This window comes from Lepidochelys kempii, chromosome 7 (genome assembly GCF_965140265.1).
Source record: "Lepidochelys kempii isolate rLepKem1 chromosome 7, rLepKem1.hap2, whole genome shotgun sequence".
In the NCBI taxonomy this organism is placed as follows: Eukaryota; Metazoa; Chordata; order Testudines; family Cheloniidae; genus Lepidochelys; species Lepidochelys kempii.
This window is the reverse complement of record NC_133262.1, coordinates 119,581,163-119,594,847: the sequence shown is the minus strand read 5'-3', so window position 1 is coordinate 119,594,847 and position 13,685 is coordinate 119,581,163. Positions and strand designations below refer to the sequence as shown.

The 13,685-nt window shown below is 49.0% G+C and overlaps 1 protein-coding gene across 1 annotated transcript in view; it reads left to right on the top strand.

The window, feature by feature from the left end:
* SORCS3 (sortilin related VPS10 domain containing receptor 3) overlaps positions 1-13,685 on the top strand; it is a 481,141-nt gene that overhangs the window by 452,640 nt on the left and 14,816 nt on the right. Inside the window, exons 21-23 of the mRNA XM_073354429.1 lie at positions 4,155-4,278; positions 8,286-8,398; positions 12,392-12,523. Coding sequence (XP_073210530.1) covers positions 4,155-4,278; positions 8,286-8,398; positions 12,392-12,523 — 369 coding nt within the window. The remainder of the gene's footprint in view (positions 1-4,154; positions 4,279-8,285; positions 8,399-12,391; positions 12,524-13,685) is intronic.

Sequence of the window (13,685 nt, the reverse complement as noted above, 5' to 3'; positions counted from 1 at the left end):
TTAGACATCAAAGCAGTATAAATTGCAGGTGGAAAATTGTACCTGTAGTCATTTGTGCCTGCAAAACTGGAGGGCATGTTAAGAATGGGGTATGAACATTTGAGCCTTTAAAAATCAGATAAGGATGGGAAAGTGGAGTTAAGTGGCTGAAGATCTCTTCTCAGCTCTAACAGTTCTGCAGTTTGTTTGCAGAGTCTCAGATCTGTAAGCGACTGGTTTCCAGTGGAATCCTGTGCCATTCGGTGTAACCTCGAATCCATGGACAGTATAGGCCGATATAGATGCCATGGCAAGGAATACTTTAGAAATGCACGGAGTAAAAATAGTTAATGCTAGCAATACAGCAAGATGATCAGTCATCTCTCTAGTCTCATCAGATTCTGTTAAGGAAATTGGGGTTGGCTTTCTGAAGAAGGTGTCATTTTGTGTCATTTTCACCTGTGTCAACCCAGGGATCCAGAATTGCCTGTAGACTTTAATCCATTGCCAGCTGTTGCCTACATCCTCACCCTGAAAGCAGGATATGGTACAAATATACCCACGCCCCAGAATCGTGCCCTGTTGCTTCACAGCACTCGGCTTACGGATGGCAACGGGAATACAGGGATGTGGCACTGGCTCGCTCTCTCTCCCAAATTCTGACGTGTGATAGTAAATGAGCAGGGCACTCTGCATGCCGAGGGGTGACTCGGAGAATTGCAGCCTTAGCACAACCCCTGTGTGTTTGTTTAGGTCTTGCGCGACAACAGCTACAGGGGTAATAATAGGGTGTTACCGGGGAGAATGCAAAGAACTGATCATGGTTGCACAATGGATTTTCGCACTCAGGGATCATGCATTTGCTGACTCTTCCTGACGGAAATGGTGAATGTTTTACAAGGATGACTCATCTTTTTATTCTTCTCTATGTCCTTGTACCAGGGTGGCTCGGTCATTAGGGGCTGGAGGTCGCCAATCCTGATGACAGAATGAGGCACACCTGGCAGAGATCAGGGCGATGGCCCTACAGAGAGCCCCAGGAGGATGTGATGGAGAGGGGAAGCTCAGGAGATTGTAGAGAGACTGCAGAGGGCGTGCAAGACTCCTGCAGGGCCAGAGTCAGCAGGGGGGAAGCCACCAGGCCTATGCAGAAGGACAGACTCCTGGCGGGAGGGTCTGGATGGTGGGGGGGCAGCTGACCCTATTACCATCCATTTCTTCCTGGGATCAAAGCTTGGGGCCCCTCTCCTTCAGAAGGGGGAATCTGCCTCTCTGCAGCAGTATCCCCCCCTCTTTAGCAACCTTTGCATGGGAAGGGGCTCTCGGAGGGGTGGGGGCAGAAGGGAGAGGAGCATGGGGTTTAGCGCCTCTCTGCAGCACCAATCCCTTCTAGCTCCATGGATATTCAAGCTTGAGCAGCATTATCTGGATCCTCTCGTGAATGCTACCAAGAGGGAGGCAGCCAATGGCAGCACGAGCCATTTTGCATTGCTGAGCCCATTTGGCTCCCAGATATGCAAATCCTGGCACGCTCCAGAACTGCCCTCTGCCCTCCAGCGCAGCCCTTCGGCTCTGCTGCAACACCACGGCCGTGCTGGCTTCGAGCTCCTGCTGCACTCTCTGGGTAAAACACCTCCTGCCTACAGGCTTTCCAGCCTCCGTCTCATTAGTGCCTGCCACTGCAGGGTTATGCTAATGTAATGCCAACAGACCCCGGTCATCGGCAGGCAGGATCGAACCTGGGACCTTGGGAGCTTAGTGCATGAACCTCTACCACGTGAGCCAAAAGCCAACTGGCTGTTAGCTAAGGCTATAAAGCAGATTCATTTTAGATCTCTCTCTTAAGTGGTCTCGCTGCCACTGGATGGGACAGAACACCACACCCAGGAGGTGTGTGGGTTACACCAAGTCATGTCACGGGGCATGTGGGATCCTGCTCCAGTCCTTGCTTAATGTGCACAGCTGTGGGTCAGGGATCTGCAGCTAATTCAAGGCAAAAGGGCTGCTTTTCTTAGGAACAAATTGGCTCAAAGTACAGCTGCGGGCTGCACCTGGGATACACGCCTGCTGTCTTAGAGTTGGGGGTAATTTATCCGTCCGTGTACCAGCTGCTCCCTGTTGGGGCTGGAGGCGAAAGCCAAGGAAGGACGGGTTGCGCTACCCAGGGATTCTGCTGGGAGTTCCAGAGACACCCCTGTGCGCGCAAACTCGCACATCCCTTCCCTGCTCGGGCCACCTGCCATTTCGAGAAGATCTAAGGGTGAATCTAGGCCCCAAGGTGTCACAGCACCTAACACCTCTCATGCAGCTTTGCAATCCCATCAGTGCACGGCAAACTTTGCCCCACACGCAAACCATTCTTTAAAGAGACCCACGGCAGAGCAACTTCCGTATTAAGCACACCCTGGACAAGGCACATTCTTCCCCCCACCCCCCAACACCAGACAGAGCCACTGTAGTGAATTGCTGGTCTGTTGCTTTTGCAATATAACCAAAGGCCAGTTTGCTTGGATTAACACAGGTTCGGTTTAATAAATGTGTCCGGCTATCTAATAATATGTTTGTGCAAATGAACCTTAAACGACTTGATTTAATTTAGAGTTAGTTCCCAGGCCTTGACGCTTGAATTAAATGGAAGGAATTGGCTGAATGTTAAAACACCATGATGCAGGTGAAATCAGCCTTAATAATACAACATCCACGAAGGCACACACACGAAAAAGGCAGTTTTGAAGACAACATTCGCTGCTGTTACTTTGGAATGGAATCATGGCTGGTAACCTGTCGGACAATTGCTAATGTTCCCCGCGGTTTAGAAGCACCCTGTTCTTCTGCTCCCATGTAGTGAGTGTATAGCTCACTAGGCATAAACACTATAGGGCTAGAGTGACCAGACAAGTTCACTCACTCGATCTCTGAGTCCCGTATGACCAGAACATCTGGGCTAAGGGGATCTGCCTGCCGTTGCTTGGTGATGCCCAGGTGTCTTGAGCAAAGGAAGGTTGCGTTCCCCAAGGAGAGCAAACACTGCTAGCCTGAGCCATGCCAAGTAAAACTCAGATTTGACTAGTCAAATGGCATGACTCATCCACTGCTGTGAAATAAAGGATTAACCTCATCCCACGCAGGCAAACTGACCCTCTGATGGGAATAAAATGTGAGGGATGTGAAGGAAAGGGGTAAGGGTCTGGGTGATTTATTTACGAGGAAGGGGCTGGTTTTGTGGCCAAGGCACTGGAGTGGGACAAAGGGTTCAGATTCCTGGCTCTGCCACAGATTCCCCTTGTGACTTTGGCTGTCACTTAACCTCTCTGTGATTCAGCTCTCATCTCTATTTAGGATAATAATAATGCCTCACACTTTTCATCAGTAGATCGTAAAGCACTTCACAAAGGAGATCAGTGTCATTAGTCCCATTTTACAGTTGGGGAAACTGAGGCACAGAGGCAAAGCAGCCTGCCCGAGGTCACCCACTAGCGGAGCAGGGAGTAGAATGCAAGTCTCCTGAGGCCCACTACTGCACTCCAGCCACTGCACCACCCTGGCTCCCTCACAGGGATGCTGTGATGATCCATGTATTAATGTCAAGTCCTCGGGAACGACAGTGATGAGGGCCACAGAGCTACTGAGATAGATAGACAGAGTTAAACATCTAGCCTGAGTTAGGCATGACTGCCATAGCTTGGGTCTGGATATTTTGGGGGAAGTATGCGGGGGTCCGACCTGGCTCCAAACTCTCGTTCAAGGCCATCTCTGTATATCGCTTGGCTAACCAAGAGCTGTGGGGCGGGAGGGAGGAATACTGCATTCTGCAGATATTGTCACTCCAACTGGGGAGTTGCTCATTGTGCTCTACTTGGGTATAACTAAGAGGAAGGGGATGCAGCTCAGCAAAAGGAAACTTTTAGGCTGAATTTCAGGAACCATTTGCAATAGTCAGAGATGTACCTGGCTGCGGGAGAGTCTCCATAAGGGAAGTTTGGGAAGGGCCGTGACTTGAGGCATGTATCAACGCAGAAAGCCCTGAGGAGCAATGCTGTATTAGCTGGTGGTGGGATGGATAAAATGGCTCCACAGGGCAGTTCCATGTGTCATTTCTGCGAGTCCAAGAAGAGACTGTAACCCCAGTCCTAGAATGCGGTTCTGTCATCATTGCTTGTGTTTGGCTTTTGCAGCCCCTCATCACCCTAGAAAGCAGCGTCTCCTATACCTTCGCCACCGAGGGGACGAACACCATCACGGTGCAAGTCTCTGCTGGGAGTGCCCTCCTCCAGGACACCAAGGACATCGCAGTGCATGGTATGCTCCACCAGTTGCAAGCAAAGCTCAAGCAGGGGGCAGGCAGAACCCAAGCGTCTTCCAGAGTCCAGCGGAAGACAGCGGGCAGTGGCTTCCCTATTGAATCTCAGTACAGGATAAGCCTGATTACCCCAGGGACAGGGTCCTGGATTATCAGGGCTTGAACTGTTTGGAGGATCCTCTGACTCCGGGGCCCGTTGGCCAGCTTCCCCAATTGTAAATGAGACCAGAGAGCAGGTTTGATTGAGCGAGGATCCCAAGAGAGAGCGATCTGGTTAAAGCACAGTAACAAAGTCCATCTAGCAAAGCTCTTTAGTTAAATTGCTATACTGCTTCCTCTGGGTCTGGGACTCCGCCCTGGCCTCTGTTATTTCCCAGGTTACTGGGAACTTCAAAAAAAACAAGGCACTGAGCTCCAGATCCTCTAATTCCCATTGTAATCAAGGAGGTATTTGAAATCAATGGGAGTTAGGTACCTTACTACCTTTGAAATGACCACCAAATGAAATTAATAGGTAGCAGGTTTAAAACAAACACAAGAAAGTATTTTTTCAGGCAATGCACTGTCAACCTCTGGAACTACTTGCTAGAGGGTATTGTGAAGGCCAATACTATAACGGGGTTCAAAAGGGAGCTAGATAGATTCATGGAAGATAGGTCCATCAATGGCAGGAATGGTGTCCCTAGCCTCTGTTTGCCAGAAGCTGGGATTGGGTGACAGGGCATGGATCACTTCATGATAATCTGTCTGTTCATTCCCTTTGGGGCACCTGCCATTGGCCACTGTCAGAGGACAGGATACTGGGCTTGATGGACCTTTGGTCTGACCCAGTATGGCTGTTCTTATGTTCTTATGAGGATCTGGGCCTAGGACTTCACAGTAAGATACATAACTCTGAGCTTTATAGCTCATATCTGCACTGCGTGGGAATCCACACAGCACTTACTGGACCTCGGCAGTTCCTGCTTGGACTGGGCACAATACAAATCCTGGACTGGATTCACAGCGGGGCCATTCCAGAGTCCTGGTCAGGCATATGGAGGCGATACCCCCAGAACATCATAGACTTCTCTCCCTGTGCCGCCCTCTGCTTCCATTATCCAGTTCTCACCAGCTAATGTGAGGAACATGGCCCTGCTCGAACAGCAAGGTTTTGCTATATGTGCGCGTCAGATGATGGAGGTTGCACTGAAGGTTTGTCTCGTTCCAGCGAGTACCTGTTGAATAAATGCTCATGTGGATACTAGAAAGCTAGCTGCTGAGATTTAACAAGCAGATAAATATGTATTTATCAACTGTGTAGCTGGGGAAATGCAGTGGATTTTAATAATCTGCTAACATGATTTAATAGCACACAGTTACTATTAGCCTATGTAAGTAAATCTGTATTTAATCAGCCTCATTTCAAGTGTGGTCAGAGGCATTGTAAATTTCTGGGAAATCGTTGTCTTTGGAACTGGGAAATAAGTTTCTTCAGGAAACGAATCCAACAGAGCTTGAACACATGCTGAGTATCTGCAACCCACTGGGGAGAATATGTTAGAGGTGCTCCTCTGTGCCCAATACACAAAATATGAGTCTTGTAGAGCAGTATCTAGCAAAGTGGAGCTCCTAAAGTCAAGTGTAGTAGCCCATACGTTTAGTGCTGGCGATCACCAGTTTGATCCCTTGTCTGTGAGCCACGGTGGAAGATGTCATATATGAACCTGCTGTCTGGTTTCGGATGGATGGTTGGAAACGCTACACTATGCACGTTGGTGCAGGGTTAAGCACAGAAGACTTGGAGGCTGGGTTGAGTTCACCATACAAAAGTCGGTTTCATTTTGGGTAGGTCTACACTTAAAAAGCTGCAGCAGCCCAGCTGCACCACAATAGCATGCTAGTGAAGATGCTGCTATGTCAGCAGGAGAAGCCCTCCCGTCAGCAGAGTGGTGTCTACACCAGGGCTTAGGTCGGTATAACTGCATCTCTCAGGGGTGTAGATTTTTCACGCCCTTGAGCAATGTAGTCATACCGAGGTTTGTAGTGCAGGCCTGGCCTTTGTTTGCCTTTTGTTTTTCTATCACGTGTGTTTTATTTAATAATGCTATGGCACCTAAAAAGAAAGGACAGCCCTTGCCATTAAAAGCACGACAAGACCTGTGGTTTTTATGGCAACATTTGTGGCATTCCTCATTGATGCTATTGTCAAGTTAATTTTACCTGCCTATTATAATACCTAGCTCTTTTATAGGCTTTGCATCTGTACATCTCAAAGCATTTTACAGAGGAGGTCAACATAATTGTTCCCATTTTACCAAGGGGGAAACTGAGGGATGACACAGAACAGGGATGTGACTTGCCCAAGGTCACCCAGCAGTCCAGTGGCAGAGCAAGGAATAGAATGCATGTCTTCCAAGTCCCAGTCCATGTCCAAGCCCTGAGGCCACCCTAGGAAATTATTATTGGCATTCTTTTACTTGTATTGCGGCAGTGCCTAGAGTTGCTGACCAGAGCTCAGGACTCCGTGATGCTCTCACAGTACACACATGAATCACAAAATACACCAGAAATTCCTGCTCCAGAAAGAGTTTATGTTTAATGTTGGCCGCTTCACCTGGGTTCTGTATGCTAATTATTGAAACCTCCAGACATCATAATGGCTCAAAACCATCCCACCCTCCATAAGAACGCTGATCTGAAATGCCCAGAGTCAACAAGCCAACCTGGAAACCAAAACCTCAAAAGAAAACAAAATAGCCCCCTAAAAATTCACACTGAGGAATGCCTTGCAGCATGGCTAACGGTTCCTCCGACGCTGGCCTCAGGGGCACAAGCTCTAGGTATGGTGGAAACCTGACTCCCTAACATACTGGAAGAGTTTGCGTTGTGTCCTCTGGCAGTGGCTGGTCCTCTAGAGGATAACAACCTACTGCTGCTACCACCCAGTGGAGTTATCCCTTTAGCTCAAGTGGTAGACATCTAGGCTGTGATGGAGAAGGCCCCAAGTCCAAACACATCCAGGGAGTCATTACATCTGCAACTGAGGGAGCTCTGCTGTTGATGGTGGAAAGCCAAAATGATGGCATCAGAGTACAACCTGTTAGACTTTGTGGTGCTGCATCAGAATTACAGAGCCACGTGATAGCACACTGAGGGAGGCATTAGGGGGTTGTGGGAAAGGAAGGAGCAATACACCTTAGACGAGACTTAAAAAGAGAGGATGAGTCAGAGAGATACAGGGAGGCAGGTCCAGAGGCAGGCGATTGTGCCAACAGTGGGGAGATTACAATGCAGGCCAGAGGACCGGTCTGGGCTTGGGTACTTTAAAAAAAATTGTCCCTGAAACCAGCCTGGGATGCCCCCACTTTAGCTATCAATTAATTGGGAGGTAATTTGGCAGCGTCTTGTGAATAGCCTTCCCTGGATTTGTGTGTCATTAGCACTATTGGTATCTGATTTACTGGGGTATTAACCATTCCTGGCAACCTTCCAGGAGACCAAACAGCTCATGCCTGCGTTTGGAAAAGAGCGTTTCTGACAGTCAGTGTTTGCTCTGCAGAGCACATTGCATGACAAGTGCAAGCGAACAAACCCATTTTGAGGCACTGGCTCCAAATTTCATCCTGACCCTGCTTTATTTACTGGGCGGCAGCTTTGCAAGTGGCAAGCCATAGGGTTAGATGTTCAAACTGCAAACCCAAAGCACGATGAAGGGAGCATGGACCCCCCTCTCTTAGCGCTTTCTGTTCTCCTTTCTTTCCTTTTCCCTTTCCTCTGTAAAGTGCCATGGGATGCTACTGGGATGAAAGGTCCTCTATAAGTGCAGTGTGTTCTTCTGTCTGTGTATCTCTGTCCTGCAGTGTGTTGGTCTGTCTCTTTGGCTTTAAGATCCTTTGACTAAAGGAACTGTGGTCCTAATCCAAAGCCATTGATGACAATGGGAGTCTTTTACTGACTTCTCTGGGCGTTGGATGAGGCCCTATGTATTGTCCAAATATTATTATTATTCTCTCTATATCCACAGAGTATTTCCAGTCTCAGCTCTTGTCATTTTCCCCCAATCTGGATTACCACAATCCTGACATCCCTGAGTGGAGACAAGACATTAGCAAAGTGGTCAAGCGAGCTTTAGTGCAGGTGAGTGCCTGGTTCCCATTCTCCTTCCTAAACTATGGAAAGGCAATTAAAATGCAGAGAGTTTCATAGCAGAATAGCTAAAAAAAAACAAAGGATGGGAAAGAACAGACATAATGAAGCCATCGTTCTGGAGTTGTCACCAGCAGGCTGTTAATGCGCTGAGCAATTGTTAAACAAATTCATTAGGGGATTTGTACTCAGCATTTTTCAACCTTAAGTATCCCAAAGCACTTTACAAACCCAATGTATTTGTAAAGTGGCTAATAGAATAAGATATTCCTTATTTCCTGTCTGTTGTATTAATTTAGGTGGGATATATGGGCCCAAAGAATCAAAGATGTTAACATGACCCAGACCCTGTCCAACATAAAATTGTTTTAAACAAGGTTCGGGGACTGGCATACAGAGACCTCAAGCTGCTTGGCAAACACACCATTAAAAAGCCCTTTCACCTTTTATTGAAGACACAGAAAAGAAGGAAAAACACTTAAAAGCGTTGGAAATGTGAAGTATTAAATAAGGCTGTTATTTTAACAATGTCTCTGGCTCTACTTCCCTTTAGTTGGAGAAAATCTTTGGAAGGAAAAAAAAAACATGTCTGACAGTCTCTTAGATGGTATTAAAGAGGGTAGTAGCTGTCCTGTCGAGGAAAAAGGAAGATAGTTGTGATGGGCTGAAGCTGTTGTTGTTAAAGTCCGATCCCGTTTCCTAGAAGATAAAACAAGACAAACGCGCAAAAGTGGGAGAGCAAAGAACACCAAAGATAGCAAAAGCAGCTTCTGTCTCCGGTGTTGACTCTGACTTGCAAGCTCACTGCTGGAAAAACACAAGCCCAGCACATGGTCTTGTCAGCCGCTCTGAGACCTGACAAACTTGTACCAGCATCAGGCTGCGTAGGGCATTACTTTTAGCTGCCTCTTTCTGGTCACAAGCTTACAGCAGTGTTGCAAAATATGCACGCTTGGTGGGTTAAACCAGACTCTTATTAGCGAGAAGGAAGAGGGAAAGACAGAGGAAAGGGAAGAAATAAGGTAGGCAAAGAAAAGGAGACCTGGGGAGGTAGGGGCACAAAAGCTCATATTTTAGGTGGCATTTAGGATTCAGCTGAAGCTGGCGGAGGTGATCATCTGGGTCTCTCTCTCTGGCCTGGTCTGGTTAAGACGGCTCTTAGGATGATGAAGGCCCACAGTCCCAGGGGATGGTGGGGGTGGCAACCGTGATGGCAAAGCTTGCTCCAGTAGCCAATCTCTGAGGACGCCAAGGGGAAGAGGTGGGTGGACTAGTCCCATCCCCTCATTATTTTTTCCACTTATTAGGCCTACTTTCCAACAGACCAATGTTGGTTCATTGATTCCTGGCTCAACACTTTTCCTGTTTACCAAGCATGATCTTAGCACAATCCTTGGGTTACAAGAGTAGGCCTTTTAGTTCGCACTAATTCAGCCTGCCTTGCCTTTGCACCTGTTCCCCTCAACGTTTGTTGTTATAGGTTCTTGTGACACTTTGTGAACTTACACTCACTTTTACAGCTGAGCTCATACTTAGGGTAAATTGATAGGCCTGGCTATCACAGCAAGTCCCATACAGTTGTGTAATGTTGCTATGTGCTGTTGTGTTCCACTCCACAGGAAGCTGCGTATCAGTGCTAGGTCAAAAGACCTATCTTATCCAGTGATGAGCTGCCAAAATTTTAACAACGGATTCCCTCCTCACCCGACGAGGGGGTCGTTGCTCACTCCCACCCCCTGGGACTCCTGCCCCATCCGACCACCTGTAGTCCTTGACGCCCCGCCCCACCCGGGACCCCTGCCCCACCCCCATCCCCTGACTGCCCCCAGAACCGGGCAGGAGGGTCTCGTGGGCCACCGTAGTGGGTGCCCACCCCACCCCTAAGAGCCAGAGGGACCTGCCGGGGGGCGAGGTGGGGAGTCCTGGTGGTGCTTACCTGGGGCAGCTCCTAGCACCTCTGGCTCCTAGGGGCGGGGGAGCGTAGCTAGGGGGGAGCGGGGGAGTGACCGCTCCCCCCACTGATCACATCAAAAGTGGCACCTTAGGCGCCGACTCCCTGGGTGCTCTGGGGCTGGAGCCCCAATGGGGAGAATTTGGTGGGTGCAGAGCCCCCACTGGCAGCTTCCCGCCCCGCGCCCGACCCCAGCTCACCTCTGCTCCGCCTCCGCCTCCTCCCCTGAACGCGCCGCCCTGTCCTGCTTCTCCGCGCCCCACCCCCCGGCTTCCCGTGAATCAGCTGTTCAGCAGCTGAGAAGCAGGCAGTGGCTTCGCGCTCAGGCCCAGGAAGGCGGAGGTGAGCTGGGGCAGGGAACGGTTCCCCTGCGCGCCCCCTACCCCAGGGTTACCTGCTGCAGTGCAGGTGGCCCTCCTTGCGCCCCCCCCCCGGGAATCCGGGGGGTGGGGGCAGAGAAGCAGAGCAGGGCAGCGTGTTCAGGGGAGGAGGCGGGGCGGAGGTGAGCTGGGGCCGGGCGCGGGGCGAGGAGCTGCCGGTGGGGGCTCCGCACACACCAAATTCTCCCCATGGGGGCTCCAGCCCCGGAGCACCCAGGGAGTCAGCGTCTAAGGCGCCACTTTTGGCCGGTTGTTAAATTTGAAGCCCTTTTAGAACCGGTTGTCCCTTGCGGAACAACCGGTTCTAAAAGGGCTTCTAAATTTAACTGGTTCCAGCTCACCACTGATCTTATCTATCTTATATCTGTACTGGAATGAGAGAGATGTCTTTTCAACTGATATTTAGCCTCCTGTGGAGTGGAGCACATATCAACCCTACATAACTGGTTGAGACAGGAAGTGAAGAATATCTCATCCTATTAAAACAGCAGGAGGTGGAGGGACCTCATTGAGACAGCATGTAACTAACCCTCATTTGGATTTTACCAGGACATTCTGAGCTAACACTCATGAATTCTTGCAAAAACAATAAAAGTGGCATGGAATAATTAATGCTATCAAGCTGCCAGGGACTCTGTTTTTATGTCGCATCAGGTGATAGATCAAAGCAAAAATTCCTGATTGTAATGGGCTCGAAGCAAGAGAAACGTCGTGTACTTTTCCTTCACATTTATTTTCTGCTGTTCTTGGAAACAGAATGTGATTTTTTTTACATTTTAACATTCCTATTTGCCGGTTCTCGCAGGCAGCAAAACTACAGGGAAAATTGGCCATTGGTGGAATTTCAGCAATTTAATTTTCACACTGTGAGAAAACGTGGTTCATCTGACGAAACAGGAACATTTTACCCCTTTACCAAATTTAGAGTCACTTTGCAAAAAAAAAAAAAAAAAAAAGACCGTCTGACTGTTTTCTGGTATCGCAAGCACCAGAAGGCGCAAAGTAAAATAGAAATAATCTAAGAATACTTGTCTCTGCATCCTCTTGGGACCAAATATTCAGCTACAACCTCTGAGCTACACTCATGCAACTGGTGGTGCCTACAAAAGTGAGGGCGCACCCAGCTGACACAGCTAGACAGCCATCTATGCATGAAAAGTAGGCATCGGGGTGGCCAGAAACCTGATCCGTAAGTGCATAAGGGGTTCATACCCTCCTTTTCAGGTACCATCAATTGTGTGTGCAGCAGTGGGTGTGCTGAAACAGGCTGCTGGGATCTGGGGTTTTGAGTCAGCTTTTTATAAAGATAGGAGATGTACAAAAATCGGGCTCTACTATAGGTCTGTATTTAAACCTCGCAGAGGTTGGGTTCTTTGGATCCGTGGGTATGGTCAGGCCCCTCCTTTGCTCTACAGGTTAAGGAGGAGGAGTGGTTCTGTACAAGAGCTTCCGTCACAGGTCCTACTGAGTGGACATCGCAGTTCACTAGAGCTATGTTACCTGTAACAGAACCTGAGCTCCCCAGACAATGGGTAGCAGCTCGCTGTCACCCACTTAATTAGCTCTTCGGAAGGGAACAGGTTGAAAGAACAAAGGGCAGGACCAAAAGGCACTGAGTGACCTTCGAATGCCGCTGCCGTCTCTTCTTCCTAGGCGACTGGTATCCCCGACGAGCAGATTTTGGTGGCGGTATTTCCTGGCCTGCCTACCTCCGCTGAGCTCTTCATCCTACCCCGCAAAAACACGACGGAGAGGAGGAAAGGCCACGAAGGCGATCTGGAGCAGGTAAGCAGTGGGGGTCACAGCACAGAATGCAGCTACGCTCAAAGAACACCTTGCGTGGACACTCACTGCACGCAGAATCCTCCTGGGGCTTTTACGTTTCTCTAAAAGAAGTGCTCCTGTTCAACTGCAGCTATTGACTTGAAGCCTATCCCACGTTCAGATAGACCCTAGCCCAGATGTGGAGTCTGGGCAGCATTGGAAGCCACTTTGAGCGAGCTTGGGGAACTGGGCACGTTTCAGGGCTGGAGACCCATACATTTCTCATTAAGCAAGGCCATTTTAAAAAGAAAAATAGCCTTTCCCAATGGCTTATTGAGGGATTCTAAGGAAGCTGAGCTGCGTAACCTTTCTCATGCCATGGTCCATAGCGCCCCCAGTGGCGAGACCCTGTTACAGTAGTGCCTGCCGCCGGGTCATACCCTCTCCATTGTGGCCTGAGGACAATACCCTACACGCCTGACAGTAATGGAAGGAGAGAGGACAGAGAAATGAGATAACGAACTGAGGCTCACTACAAATAAATCAGGCTCTTCTGCTTGTGTACGACTGGTAGGAGACCTCTTTATTCTGCAATAGCAATCAGCGCATGCAAACTATATTTGGAAGTTACAATATCCATCCATTTAGATAAATAGGTAATTACGGTGATGAATAGGGACTGCAATGTTCAGGCAAGAGGAGAGTTAGAAACAGCAGCACCAGGCTGCTACAATGTTCACACCAGGATTTCTAAGTGATTAAATCAGCTTTACAAAAGCACCCGGAGTGAAATGCTGCAGGAGAAAGCAGCTTAGCTCTGGCTAGTGTTCTCCGGTGCACCACTGGTGTACGAGATACACAGCACAAGCTTCGTGGGAGGCATCCCACAGCTTTCTCTCTCTGGTGCAACTAGGCATTAAGAAAGGTGGAGGACCACAGAGAATCTTTAGAAGCTCTTGTTACCTGCTAAGCAAAGTCATCCCCTTGAGATGACACTAGCCGATTGAAAGCCAGCAAGGTCGGTCTCTTAAGTGTGTAGCTCAGTGTCCCTAAGGGATCCACGAAGGCGGGTTTGGAAGGCCGTGTGTGGGGATCCTTCTGACTTCGGTTGAATTTTATCATAGAGGGTAGGGACAAGTGCAATGCTGCAGCGATCCCAGGTTTCTGTGAGTTCTGCTTCCAT